Source organism: Alternaria ventricosa, assembly GCF_023758065.1.
Source record: "Alternaria ventricosa strain BMP 2768 chromosome Unknown scaffold_7, whole genome shotgun sequence".
In the NCBI taxonomy this organism is placed as follows: Eukaryota; Fungi; Ascomycota; class Dothideomycetes; order Pleosporales; family Pleosporaceae; genus Alternaria; species Alternaria ventricosa.
Genome location: NW_026055687.1, coordinates 766270 through 779823, shown reverse-complemented (window position 1 = coordinate 779823; position 13554 = coordinate 766270). Strand labels below are relative to the sequence as shown.

The 13554-nt window shown below is 53.9% G+C and overlaps 5 protein-coding genes across 5 annotated transcripts; 3 read left to right on the top strand and 2 right to left on the bottom strand.

Annotated features, from left to right (window-relative positions):
- Nucleotides 1-1089: 1089 nt before the first annotated feature.
- J4E93_005015 (uncharacterized protein) lies at nucleotides 1090-2810 on the top strand (the record flags this gene model as incomplete). Its single annotated transcript, XM_049342938.1, has 3 exons — nucleotides 1090-1309; nucleotides 1368-1813; nucleotides 1875-2810. 3 exons carry the CDS (start codon nucleotides 1090-1092, stop codon nucleotides 2808-2810), a joined length of 1602 nt encoding a protein of 533 aa, XP_049199938.1.
- A 636-nt stretch (nucleotides 2811-3446) lies between these two features.
- J4E93_005014 (uncharacterized protein) lies at nucleotides 3447-5177 on the top strand (the record flags this gene model as incomplete). The annotated part of the gene is made up of 3 exons (XM_049342937.1): nucleotides 3447-3484; nucleotides 3546-4526; nucleotides 4583-5177. 3 exons carry the CDS (start codon nucleotides 3447-3449, stop codon nucleotides 5175-5177), a joined length of 1614 nt encoding a protein of 537 aa, XP_049199937.1.
- Nucleotides 5178-5383: 206 nt separating this feature from the next.
- Nucleotides 5384-6214, bottom strand: J4E93_005013 (uncharacterized protein; the record flags this gene model as incomplete). The annotated part of the gene is made up of 2 exons (XM_049342936.1): nucleotides 5384-5929; nucleotides 6011-6214. The coding sequence occupies 2 exons, from the start codon at nucleotides 6212-6214 to the stop codon at nucleotides 5384-5386; spliced, it is 750 nt and encodes a 249-aa protein (XP_049199936.1).
- Nucleotides 6215-7074: 860 nt separating this feature from the next.
- GCH1 (GTP cyclohydrolase 1) lies at nucleotides 7075-8106 on the bottom strand (the record flags this gene model as incomplete). The annotated part of the gene is made up of 2 exons (XM_049342935.1): nucleotides 7075-7377; nucleotides 7438-8106. The coding sequence occupies 2 exons, from the start codon at nucleotides 8104-8106 to the stop codon at nucleotides 7075-7077; spliced, it is 972 nt and encodes a 323-aa protein (XP_049199935.1).
- A 3261-nt stretch (nucleotides 8107-11367) lies between these two features.
- Nucleotides 11368-13470, top strand: J4E93_005011 (uncharacterized protein; the record flags this gene model as incomplete). The annotated part of the gene is made up of 2 exons (XM_049342934.1): nucleotides 11368-12444; nucleotides 12493-13470. 2 exons carry the CDS (start codon nucleotides 11368-11370, stop codon nucleotides 13468-13470), a joined length of 2055 nt encoding a protein of 684 aa, XP_049199934.1.
- Between the last annotated feature and the right edge of the window lie 84 nt (nucleotides 13471-13554).

Below are 13554 nucleotides of genomic sequence, written 5' to 3'. Positions count from 1 at the left end.
GGCTGAGCTCTAAAAGGAAGGCTATGCTCCAATTAAATACATGCCGGCTAGCACACTGTGCGAGGCGGTACCTGGGTAATGAAGGGCGCGGATGAATTCTATCCTTAGTGTCCATTTCTGAACCTTGTGACCACTTCGTCTCCCCTGAATGCTTGCTGGTAGATGGTACCCAGACTTGGTCGCCTGTGGAAGGTAATTTCTGCAGGTTGCATGGACCTGCATCGGCATTTCGGGCTATCGTCCCATGATGCGGGGAAGCTGGGGAGGTGGCATGGTGTCACTCGGTGCCGGAACATGATTGAAGCGAAATACTCCTCAGAGATATAGCACCTGGTACAGGGAAAAAATGAACAAATGCCTTGCAGTCTGCTCGGTCCCAGAACGAGAATTGCGACTACTTCAAGGCAAAGTAGACTTCCGGATCAGGCATTCGTCGTTTTCCCTAAACGTGGTGACAGTCTTTCTTCAATACGATTGATGGGAAGCCTAAATCCAATTGGAGCCTCGGCGCCTTTTGTCGCAGCAGATGTGTTGGCTAAGCAGTCACCTGGTAGTCGGGTGCGCTGCACCGAGGATTGCAGTACCAGCTGTGTGTAATTAAGGTTTCAAAATGTATGAGATCAATCTGGCGAGGAAGAAGGTTGTCTTCTTCCTACGTCTGCAGGTGCCACCGACGTGTGGCATATTCCGCGACGCGTCCGATGGGATGCAAGCTCGTGTCGGAACCATTCCGAGCAGTCGGCGCCCTTCGCGTGTCACACCTCTCCAGCCACCTTCCAAGCCCTCATCACCAACGCGAACCCCATGAGAAGTACCACCGTGCTCCATCTCAAGAGCCGCAGAAATGCCGTTCTTATGCGATAACGGCGTGCTACACGCCTATCTCCGTGGAAAACGACACCAGAAACGGCAGGAGCAACTGCAGCCAAGGGCGATTCTCCTTGGCAAAGTACTCCAACCGGCGGAAAAGCGTCTTGACTGACGTAGCGCTATCGCCCAAAGATGGGGGAGAGCTATACAAAAAGTGATGGTAATATGCAAATCGGTGCTCTGCGCGCATTTGACAGCCTCAGCTGAGACCAGACGAAGATGCGTACAGCTTCAATTGCGTTCTTCGCAGCGTCTGCGCTTGCGCAGTCTCAATACGGCGAGAACCATGTCAATGTTAACCTTGACTCGCAGCTTGTGGAGCAGACAGCCTTCCCAGCGCCAGACGTGACCCTTCTGAGTCCCGCGTTCCTGCCAAACGCCTCGTTTGATCCGGGTTGGTCAGAGGGAACTGAAGGCGCAACATCGCAATACAAATTAGGTATGTAAAGGATGGAGGATGGACCCAATCATAGCTCGGGAAGCCTAACACTGTACAGAGGAATTCATCAGCAAGCTTGCAGCGAAGAATCCTTCATGGATGACCTACGACGTGACCGACTTCCTGAGCGAAGAAGGCAAGACGTTCCCGTACGCCTACCTCTCCACCTCCGCATCGAACGTATCTTCCGGGTATACCACCTCTGGTAAATTGCGAGTATGGATCCAAGGATCAGTTCACGGGAACGAACCCGCTGGCGACGAAGCCACTCTGGCTCTTCTCGGTGCCATGGATGCCGACCCGACATGGGCCGCCAGCTTCCTTGAGAAGATGGACATCATTGTGTTGCCGCGTTACAATCCAGACGGAAATGCCTACTTCCAGCGCACCTTGGCTACAAACTTCGACCCAAACCGCGACCACACCAAGCTTGCCCGACAGCAGACCCGCGACATCAAGCAATGGTTCAGCAGCTTCTCGCCACACATCGCTATTGACATGCATGTAAGCAAGACATCTTGTACGACCTTCACGTGAGGTGCTTGCTGACTTTGGGAACGAAAAGGAGTATGGCGCCGGAACAAGATACTCTGGCAATTACAGTAATGCAGCCGATGGCATGTACAGCGCAGCCAAGAACCTCAACATCCATCCCTCCATTCGCACACTCTCCGAAACAGTCTTTGCGCCTGCGATCAACGCGTCTCTACTCTCCCAAGGCCTGCGCGGGGAGCCATACATGACGGCAGCGCGGACGAATCCGATACCACGGCTCGACGAGGCTGGTACTGATGCAAAGATCGGACGCAACGCCATGGGACTGACGCAGTGCGTAACTTTCCTCTTCGAGACTCGTGGAATTGGAATTGCAAGCCAGGAGTTCAAACGCCGCACCCTTGCTGGTTTACAGATGATCCTTGGTGTGCTTGAGACTGCTCGAGACGAAGCTGCGGACGTAAAGAAGACAATCGAGGGTGCTATTGCAGAGGTCGTCGAGAGCGAAGAGGAGATCGTCATCACAGACTTCACAACTTACTCGAACCGCACATATACTATGGTTGACCGTCGGACGGGCGAGGTTGTTCAACTTCCTGTTGAATTCGCCAGCACCACACCCGCAACTGCCAATATGACCCGCGCTCGGCCCGAAGGGTACATAATCCCCCGCGCGTGGGCTGACCTTGCCGAACGTCTTATGATGTCTGGACTGGAGGTCGAAACCATGCCCGAGGTTTTCCATGGAGAGGTCGAAGCATACAACATTACGTCCTCTAGCCTCGGCTCGTCTTACTACGAAGGCGCCATCTTGAATACCGTTACGACGGAGACACTTATTCAGGATGTTACGCTGCCTGCTGGCAGCTTCTTTGTAAGCAGTGCGCAAAAGAATGCGGGGCTAGCATTTGTCGCGCTAGAACCTGAAAACATCGATTCATATGTCTCCTTTGGCATTGTACCTATGGAGGTCGGCGACGTCTATCCGGTCTTCCGTCAGATGTAAAAGAAAAGTAATCTTGTTCTTACCCGATATTATTACTAGCCAGACCGACGGTCCAAAAGATCTATTGGGATACCAATCATCCATGCACCTCATTTAAGATAAAAAGTCTGAACACCCTCTAATATACGTTAACGCCAGGTCGCCTACATCACATGTTTGTATCTTGATGTAGGCTGCAGGCCTGCTCATGATCTCTCACCTTTTTACGAACTCTGGTCGTCGACTGAATTTTCCATGCATCCCATGGTACCAGACACCGCCCACTTATCCGAGAAGCAACATTGCAACACTGAACTACCGCTTTCAACTCAAATAAACGATTAGCAATCGCATATGACTCATATAACGAACGCGCAGCAAGATAGGTGCAGGCCTGCTCAGACTTTTGCCTGTTGAAGGTGCATGGATTACGGAAAGCGAAATGTCGCTCTGTGACATTTAGTCCCAGGGTTCAAGGTAGTCCGTGCATTGATCACATATGAAAACCCCATCTGATTCCACCCTCTACTTTACCTTCCATTTCCTCTGAATCAGTCATGGCGTCATCTATATCGATCTATCAGCGGAGTGACTACCCAGAAACAGAACGCGTATTCTGTCCTACCGAGGCGGTGTGGGACGCAAAGAGGATCACATATGGCGTCCGATACTTACACTTCGGTCCACAATTTCGCGTTGAACGGTAAGGACACAAGATGTGTTGCGAATACGCACAGTCACTGATTATGGTCATAGGAAGCATGTCCAAGCTGTCAGGCAACAGACTAGGTCGCTCGAGGTGCTGCGGATGGATTGCACCGGCGCAGCCTTAGCCAACGCCGATGTCAAGTTTATCGCATCACGCAACACGCAACTCAGAGAAGTCCTTCTGCACAAGGCATCAAACGTCAGCGACAAAGGCATTGTTGGAGTTCTTCAAAATTGTCCTTCGGTATCCATAATAAGGGTCTCCGGAACCGAACATGAACCAGGACCTGTAGCTGGAAACTTCGCCGGGTTTCTCAACCAGCCAGACATTGTCGATTCGCGTACGAATCTCAGAGCTATCTATCTTGAAGACCAATCGACAGATGAGCTGGTGATCAAAGGTGTCTCCAAGGAATGGCGTAATCTCGTCATCTCCACCGCAACCACTGTGAGGGGCGATGTGCAGTCGTGCTATTGGCTTGGGGGCAAGCGTTTGAAAGGGGGAGAAGAAAGGGCTATTGAACATATGGAATATCCGCTGCCAAACGTAGATGAAGATGCAACATCACTGGTCAGGGGCTCATCGGAGCACGAACAGTCGAACGCCAACGCTTCGCGCCAAGCGCCCTTGAGATCCGTCCAGGCCGATGCTGACATGTCTGATATACCAGAAGGAAACAATTCCGACGACAGTGAAGCGGAGAGTGACGGCGAGGAGGAAGAAGAGGGCAGCGAAGACGAAGAAGACGACGAAGATGACGACGACGAAGACGAAGACGACAACGGCAGCGCGTGGGGATCAGACGACAGTGATGATATCGATGACCCTGAGGAGGAGGCATACAACCGTGACATATACTACGGTCGTCGTGCTGAACCAGTGTACGAACCGTACGAACCCGCTCAAGTCCCCCCTTCAAGGATGTTGTACTACGGTTCGAAGGAAGCCTGGGAGACTCGAGGGCCTGCAGATATCAAACGTACTGGTATCCAACAGATACAGTTCACCGATGACCTCTGCGTCACTGAGTAAGCTTTGCCAAATCTTCCGAACTTACATCCGATATGCTGACAGTATCCTTTAGCATACATATCAACACTATAGCGGCCGCCTCTCCCGAGTTTCGCAAATCCTTGCGCACCATTGGTTGCGGGTGCGGGGCCGTCTCTGACGCAGCTGTTGCCAACCTCACGCGCGCCGTCCCATCTCTCAAGGACATTTACTTCGTCGAAACACAAAGCCTCACCGACAATGCGATAATATCCATTGTTAGGAACTGCCCCGACATTGAGCGCATAGCTATCTCCGGTGACGACAGGACGTCAGGCAAGGTCAACTGCCGTGGTCTGGTAGATGTGCTGGCGGATACGACAGTTGCCAAGAAACTGCAGCATTTGGAATTATGGGATCAAAGGCTCCACGACAGGAGCGTTAAGAAGATTTCGAAAGCGAGGCCAAAAATGGCGATCGTGGATGGTGAGACTGTGGGGGATAGTATGGCCGCGCAGATGGTTGCCGCGCAGACTGGTGCCGGCTATATGCGTTTCTATCTTGGTGGGCATCTGGTCAACACCGGTGGTGGTCTCCGGCCCGGAGACTTTGGATTAGACGGTCTTGAGTTCGAAGAGTTTGGTGGATATGGAGATTTTGATTCTGATGGCATGGATAATTACATGTAAAGTGGCAGATTATCAGTGGTAGACAGTTAGCAGAACCAGCCCGTTCAATTAAAACATCCAACGCCTGTTAGAAGTCGTTAACCTAGAAGTATACAATGCCTTGGTATTTAGTCAAAGTCCGGTTTTTACTGATCTAGACTGCAGAGCACCTGTTCAACTTCTTCGTTGTAATAGGACTAAGATCTCGAAGTCGTCTCAAAGTGGACTCAAATAAGCCACTCCCTCCACCACGTCACCGCACTATCCTTGGCCTTGATCATAGCCTCCCTTTCTCCCGGAACTTCCTCGTCGCCCTTGGTAAAGCAACCATGGTGAGCATCTGGGAAATGTACCCACTCAACCGCTTGGTTCTTCTTCTCCAAGACTAGTTTCTTGAACGCGTACAATCTCATCTCCTCGGGGAACATACTATCATGTTCCGGCTGCAAGAACATGATCGGCACATCGACGCCATCAAAATCCGCCTCCGTGAGTAATGACGGATGAGCGCAGATGACACAATCGACCAACTTCTCAGTCGCGAGACGCAAGATGGCCCAGCCGCCCCAGCAGTAGCCCACTGCGCCAATCTTCTTGAAGCCGTTGGCGCGGAGTTCCTTGACGCATGCGAAAATTTCTGGTTCGCGGATCTCGCGACTATTGCGCTTTTTGAAACCTTCGATATCGACCTTGTCGAACTTGCCTGCTTTCAATAGACCCACATCGAGTACTTCGCCGCCGAAGAAGTCAGGTATATAGACTGTGACGTTTGCCTATAGCGCACAGCGTTGTCGTTAGCACTTTTTCATGAGGACAGAAGATATCTCATATTGCTAAGATAAGCGTGGACCAACCTCTTTGGCGAAATGGTCGGCCAGAAGACGGGTGTTTCCGAATTTCCAGCCCAAGGCATCGTGGGCGATGAGGACGGCTGCGTTGGGGTTGGAGCCGGTAACGTAGGTTGGGTTGTTCGCGAGTGTCGCTTCGTGGCCGCTTGGTGTACCGTTCCAGTCGAATGATTTGAGGCAGCACGGTTCGAAACCTTTTGGGGATGTCATAGTGTATGCTAGTTGAGTATTGAACGCTGACGGAGAAGAGGGGAAATGTGTGACAAGACTGAAGTTGCTTGACTTGGCGGGGTAGAGTTGATTCGCCCATGATGTGTACTTTTATATCTGTCCACGCCTTAGGCGTCCCGTCAATCTGAGAACACCTGGGCACGTCAACGTAGGGAAATGCTGAACACCCTGGAGCCTCCGTTGACGTAAGGTTACCCACTTTGTATGTTTCTATCTCAATGTAGTCTGCAGACCTGTTCGGCTTTGCCTTGTACGAGGTGTGGGTATGCATTTCCAATGTCAACATCAGCAGGATGATGGACTTATCGCCAGAATGAGGACGGAGTTATCGCTGGCTGGGCGCGAGTTGACCTCGGTGGTATTTCGGAGCGGAAGGTGATCTCGCTGCGATGCCGATACTGTGATAACGGACGAACATCAAGGCGCGCGAGGACCAATCTGATTAGTGAACGAAGTCATGGGAGCTCGCGGTGTTCGGAGTTAAGCATGCGATTCACCGAAGATGAATTGAACGGCAGTGACTATTCTCGTTACTGTAGGAGTACAGATGCATGCCGTATCAAAATTGGAATGCAGGGGTCGTTTGCGTACATTGACGCAAAAAGTCATACATCATACATGTGTAAAAGAGTTAAGGAAACGCCTGTTGAAAGGCCTATGCGTCTAGTGATGCAACACAATAGCCCGCCCATCTAATGAGAGTGATGAACTTCTCATCCAAACGCCGGTCCCATATAACGCCAATGCGGAAAGTCGTGCAACGATAGCACATGATGCGATGAGTTAGGCCGCCTGGCACCCCAACTATGTGCCGAAGCTTCTCTGACCCAGTATCATGTCTACCGCCTGTTGATGAGATTCAGGAATTCCTGGCGCGTCTTGTCTCTTGATCGCATGCATCCAAGCATGCAGCTTGTAGTTGTTGTAGCGCCTGTCTTCTGCACGCCGCGCATGACCATGCACAAGTGACTTGATTCGACTACTACAGCAACACCCTGTGGTTGAAGCATTTCGGAGAGGGCGAGCGCAACTTGCTTGGTGAGGCGCTCTTGTACCTGTAAGCGGCGAGCGAACATTTCAGCGATGCGAGCGAGCTTGGAGAGGCCGATGACGCGACGGTTCGGAATGTAGCCGATATGCATCTACGGAGAGGTCAGTAACTAATCCTTACATTAGATACCATATAATAAGAGGCGACTTACCTTGCCCATAAAGGGGACCAAATGGTGCTCGCAAAGGGAAAAGATCTCGATATCTCTCACGATGACAAGCTCATCATGATCCTCGTGGAAAACAGCACCATTGACGATGTCGCGCAAGTTCTCTTCGTAGCCCTTGGTGAAGAAGAGTAAGGCTTTGGCATAGCGCTCTGGTGTGTCCAACAGTCCCTCGCGGTCTGGATCTTCGCCCAGACACTCAAGCATAGTTCGGACAGCACCAGACAGCTTCTTCAGATTGGCTTCCTTCTCCTCCTCGGTCGCCTCCTTCCTCTCCCGCGTACCCTTGCTGGGCCAGCTAAGCCCATCGAAGTCGATGGTAGGATGCTGTGTGTATGGGCTATGGGCGCGACTGGTCGCAAGTGGTGTTTGGGCAACGGCGCCCTCGTAAGGGTCTTCGGCGTCTACCTGGCCGTTCGCCATGACATGTCGGTTGTCAGTGTGCATGTTCGCGACCGAAGCCTTCGTGGGGAAATAGCTAGTCGGCCCGTCAAAGTTTACTGGCTGGCGCCCTCGGTTGGAAGTCTCTATAGCATGGAAGAGGTGCTCGCGCTCTTTCCTGTCGCGCGCCTCGGTGGTGAGCCTGAGGGGTGATCCGCCGTTCATCATGTGGGAGGGAACCGCGGATTTGGGTTTGGGGGTGTCGGCGTCCATAATCGCGGGGAATTGGTCGGGACTTTTTTAGTGGAGAAGGGACTTTTCAGACTGAGGAAGCAGCAAACTAGAGATGAGAGGATGACACAATGCCCAGGGAAACATGTTTGGCCTGGCGCATGCTTTCCGCAGGAGAATAGTTCGGAGCCCGGTCAGTATGACTACAAGGGAATAACTTATTCCTGCGCCGTCGAATGCGGATTAGCGTTCCAACCTAGCAATGACGCCACACCTCGTCGCGCTCTGACCAGGTGGACACGTGACAAGCGGGCAGCCGAGCAGCGCAGGAGAGGTGCGACACTACCACGACCCTTCCCTAACCGACGCTTCATCATCAACACACGCCGCCCCAACTACACATGGCATCGACTATACCACCAGCGCTCGGTTCGACATTCACGACATCTAGCGATGACGCGAACGGGTGACAGACCGCCGTTACGGGGCGCGAGGGCTTTCGCTCGGTCCCCGCAGCTTCACCTTAGCAGAACAGCAAACGGCGCTTCCGCTTCAGCGCCGCCCATCTCCCTGCTCGACCCACTGCGCATATCATAGCGTGGCATTACATGATGATGCGATGTGCATCGGGGGAGGATTGGTCATCTACTGGCGATGCCAGAAGGGCAAAGGGTCACCAAGTTACCACGGCCTTGCTTGGGCGTCTTCATGCCACCCTCGCGCAGTCGCGTACTAATCACGCATCGTGCACTATTCTTAACATGTACTGTGGCTACCCCGCGTTGGGGAAAGGCAGTGCCTCCTCTACTTATCGTTACAACCTCTAGTTCCCAGCCCCGGTCAGGGCTACAATCGCCATACGACTGCCGCTCAGTTGCGAGATGCTCCGGGCGCTGTCGAGAGCATGTCCAGATTCATTTGGCTGCTCGTCTTTGGTGACCGTTCCAGGACCGCAAGTGAGCCTGGTTCACATATTATGGCTCTTTTGTTGGCGACGTGCCATACCTTGCATCCAGGTCTGGTAGCTCTAGGCTATCAGGTGCGTCGACCGCGCCCTCAGCATGGGAACTACACCATCTCCCCTCTCTTGCGGAGCGCGAGCTTTCGCATGCTCGCATGCCGATCGTGGTAATGTGAGAAGCCCAACGTCAAGATGATCGCGGCGAGCTCAATTAAACTTCAAAAGGATCGCATCACCTTTCTGGATCGGCCCAACCCCCGATAATGGGATATCTCGACTGGTTGGTGTTTGAAAATATCGCCGTGCCCGGGTTGCCATGGCCTGATATTGAGGATTACTTCTCTACAGCTTCGGTCGTCAGGGGTTGTCTTTAGAAGGGTGGCGGGGTGTTGCTTCGCATTCGTTATGTAGATGTCGTGAAGCCATATGGCACGCCTGGTGGACTGCAACATGATCTCCAAAATCTGAAGATGCGGAAAGTACAAGCCGAGATGAAATATGGGAGCAGGCTGGAGTCTTGGGCGCCAGGGAGGGGTTTCCATGCACACTCGATGAGGGCGACTTGTCACGGGGCTTGGCGTTGTCGATAGCGGCAGGCGAAAGACCGACGAGCGAGAAGGCGCTGCATGCGCAGCGTCTGCGGCCACGACAGCAACATCGAAAAGCGCATCAACGGCAGCGCGTTAGGGAGTGTGTTACAGTCGCAGCCGATTCTCTTGTTGTTTCTCGCTTTCATTACTACTGCTTCGTAAGGCTGAGAGCAGGGTGCCGGACTTTCTTGTTGTTCGGTTAGGCCGTGGCACTTTGACCCGCGGACCTCTTGATGCTGCAACCTTGCGCCTTCTGATGCCCTTCCTGCCTCTATGGCTGCCCTGCGACGGGCTCAGGATATAGACCAGTGGAGACCAGAGGACTCATCTAGTAGGGACAGAGAGCGATCTAGGGACCGGTCACGGGAGAGGAACAACGAGGGCAGAACATCGTCACCAGTGCCACGAGCTGCCAGAGATTCTCCCAGACACCGCGCACACGACACCCACACGCATTCATCGGCCAGGCACGCACGGGGACGTTCACGCGAAAGAAGTTTGAGCAGAGAGCGCGCGCGTCGGCGCAGTCGCAGCATCTCTGGGGAGGACCGCCATCGAGCTTCGAAGAGGGAAGCCAGCGCAGACAGGGTTGCCCACTCGCATCGGCATCACCACCACCATCGCGACACAACTCCATCGTCGAAACGCCACCACCCGCGTTCTCCATCTCCACGAGGCTCGTCCAAGCGCGTGAAACGGCAGGGCAGTCGCAGCCCAATACGCTCTGCATCGAGGCCACGACGTGCACTTTCGCCGGACCGGCCTGCTACGAGGGCATACTCCCCACGAGCTCAGCGTTCCGACCGCGATCGACCGCCTCGACGAACCACGCCCGACACGTATTTCCCGTCCACCTCGACTCGTCGCCGTTCGCCCTCTGCCGATACACACTACAGACCGGTGGCTCATCGTGCACGGAAAAGATCAGTTTCACTCGACAGGAGATCTAGGCGTGGAACACCGCCTCGGAGACTGTCGCCTAGGAGAACTGATCGAAGACCTATTTCACCCTTCGACAACCGCGGTGAACGGTCCTACAAGCCCTATACTACGCGCGACAGGGCAAGGAGTCGTAGTCGAGATTCCAGACGTGCTCGATCTCCCTCTCGTCCGCCCCGTAGGCGATCTCCAGGCCCAGTTCGCAGGAATTCGCCGCCCCATACCCACCGAGCCAGACTATCACCGCGCAGAAGTCGTTCGCCCCGCCCGCCCATTCGACGCCGTCCATCACGCTCGCCCTCTCTTACATCGAGGCCGCGTCAACGCCTGGATAAAGGAACAGACAGGGTCGCCTCACGTCGAGGCTCGCCCGCGCCGGGATCAGGTTACAACTCTGACACGTCCAAAAGTCGGGAAGACCACGGCAAGATGAGGGGAGCATATCACTACCAGGGACGTGGTGGCTTCCAGCAATCGCCACCGTACCCTGCCCAAAATCAATATTCCCCCCAAAATCAATATTCCCCCCAAAATCAATCGCCCTATCATGGCGGCGGTCGAGGCGGTTGGAATGGTCCACCGTATCCTAATCAAGGGTTAGTTTCCATCCCATCGGCCTTCGGTCATCCACATGCTGACATCATCAGGTCTCCCACACATGGCTATACCCCAAATCAATCTCCTTACCATCAGAACCAATCACCAGGTTACTATCCAAACCAGCCGTACCCACAACCTGGCTTCCAGAACAGCCCCCATCGCGGAGGACATGGCGGATACCGCGGCAACAGCTTCAACGGCCCCGACCGTCGTATGTCAGGTCCTGGCGCAAACGCTCCGTTTGGCGGTCCAGGCGGACGAGGGCGTGGCGCGCCTACCCAGTTCTCCAACTTGTCATGGACACCAGCGTCGGGCACTCGAGGCGGCCGGCCAGCCACTGAAGCGCCACGCCCACAGCCCGCTGTCGCGCCGCAAGCATCTGCCGACTCTGCATCTGTGGATGCTGACGACAACCCCTTTCGCCCATCCAAAGATTTGCGTGTAGAAGACGAGGGTTCCAAAGAGGACAAGAGGATGGCACCTTCAAAGGCACCGACAGCACCCAAGTCAGGATTTGGTTTTTCGTTGAAGACCAAGAATCCAGTGCCACCTGCGAGCAAAGCAAAGGTTGGAGTGGAAGAGCCCGAGAAGCCTGCGCCTGCTTCCAAAGAGTCTCTTCTTGACCCCAAGGCAAAGGCCGCAGCGGCAGCGGCAGCAGCGCGTGAAGCTTCCCCCCGTCACTCGGAAGCACGAAGCGATCGAGATCGGGACGCGAGAGACAGAGGTTACGACAGTGGCCGCGACCGAGATAATAGGGAACGAGACCGTCGATATGACAACTACTACGATCGAAAACCTGCCTATCGAGACCCTCGCGATAGAGACACCCGAGATCTACGAGACACGCGTGAGCCCTACTATCGCGGCAAAGAGCGAGACTTCCGAGACCCACGAGACAGAGACATGCGAGATCCGAGAGATGCACGAGACCCACGCGATATCCGTGACCGCGATCCCAGAGATATGCGCGACCCGAGAGATCGTAGAGAACCATATCCACCGCGACGACCTGACGATAGACGATTCGACCCACGGCCTGACACACGACCAGCGCGAAAGACACCACCTCCTCAGATACCCAAAACTAAGATTGTTATGAGGAAGCGCATGAAACCTCGGCCTACGCTGGTCCCTGAACATGCAGCTTCAGAGTCTGTATATTACCGGAAGCCCGGCAACGAATCGGTGGTTGGATCCGGCACCTATGGAAAGGTCTTTAAGGGAGTACATGTCTATACGAAGGATATGGTAGCTCTCAAGAAGATTCGTATGGAGGGCGAACGCGATGGCGTAAGTAAACCCAGTGCTAGGCAACGACATGACGCTAACAACTACCAGTTCCCCGTTACGGCCATCCGTGAGGTCAAACTTCTGCAATCTCTTAATCACGCCAACATCGTTAATCTCCGAGAAGTCATGGTTGAGAAGAACGACTGCTACATGGTCTTTGAATACCTTTCCCACGATCTTACCGGTCTTTTGAACCACCCGACCTTCAAGCTCGAACAAGCACACAAGAAGGACCTAGCTAAACAGCTCTTTGAAGGCCTGGATTACCTCCACCGCCGCGGCGTTCTACATCGAGACATCAAGGCTGCGAACATCCTTGTATCCAATACCGGACAATTGAAACTGGCAGATTTCGGTCTTGCACGTTTCTACGCGAAAAGCAGTAAGCTCGACTACACCAACCGGGTCATTACCATCTGGTACCGATCACCGGAGCTGTTGCTGGGAGAAACACAATATGGGCCAGCAGTCGACATCTGGTCGGCTGCCTGTGTACTGGTCGAGATCTTTACGCGGCACGCTATCTTCCCTGGCGATGGCGGCGAGATCAATCAGCTGGACAAGATTTACAACATACTTGGTACGCCCACTGTGCAGGACTGGCCTGGGATTGTCGACATGCAGTGGTTTGAACTGCTACGGCCAACCGAACGAAAACAGTCGACATTTGAGGAGAAGTACAAGGACCGCGTTAGCCCTATGGCCTTTGAACTTCTCCAGGCAATGTTCCTGTTCGACCCCAATGCGCGACCCACTGCCGCCGACGTGCTCGAGCATCCTTTCTTCACGAGCGAAGCCCCGCCACCGAAACGTGCCGACGCGCTGAAGGAGCTGGAGGGTGACTGGCACGAGTTCGAGAGCAAGGCTCTTCGGAAGGAGAAGGAGAAGCAGGACAAGGAGGCGCGGCGTGTTGCGCGGGAAGAGAAGGATACTGCAAGGAAGGACGAGGGTAAAAGACGCGCCGAGGCAAATGCTGGCGAAGAGAGGGACGCGAAGCGAGCGAAGAGCGGTGATATTACGGCGTAGCATGCTGGAACTTCCCAACCGAAGCCGCGACGGCGCAGCTAATTAGATGGCATAATATTTGTATGGATAGAGGTATATTCGTTC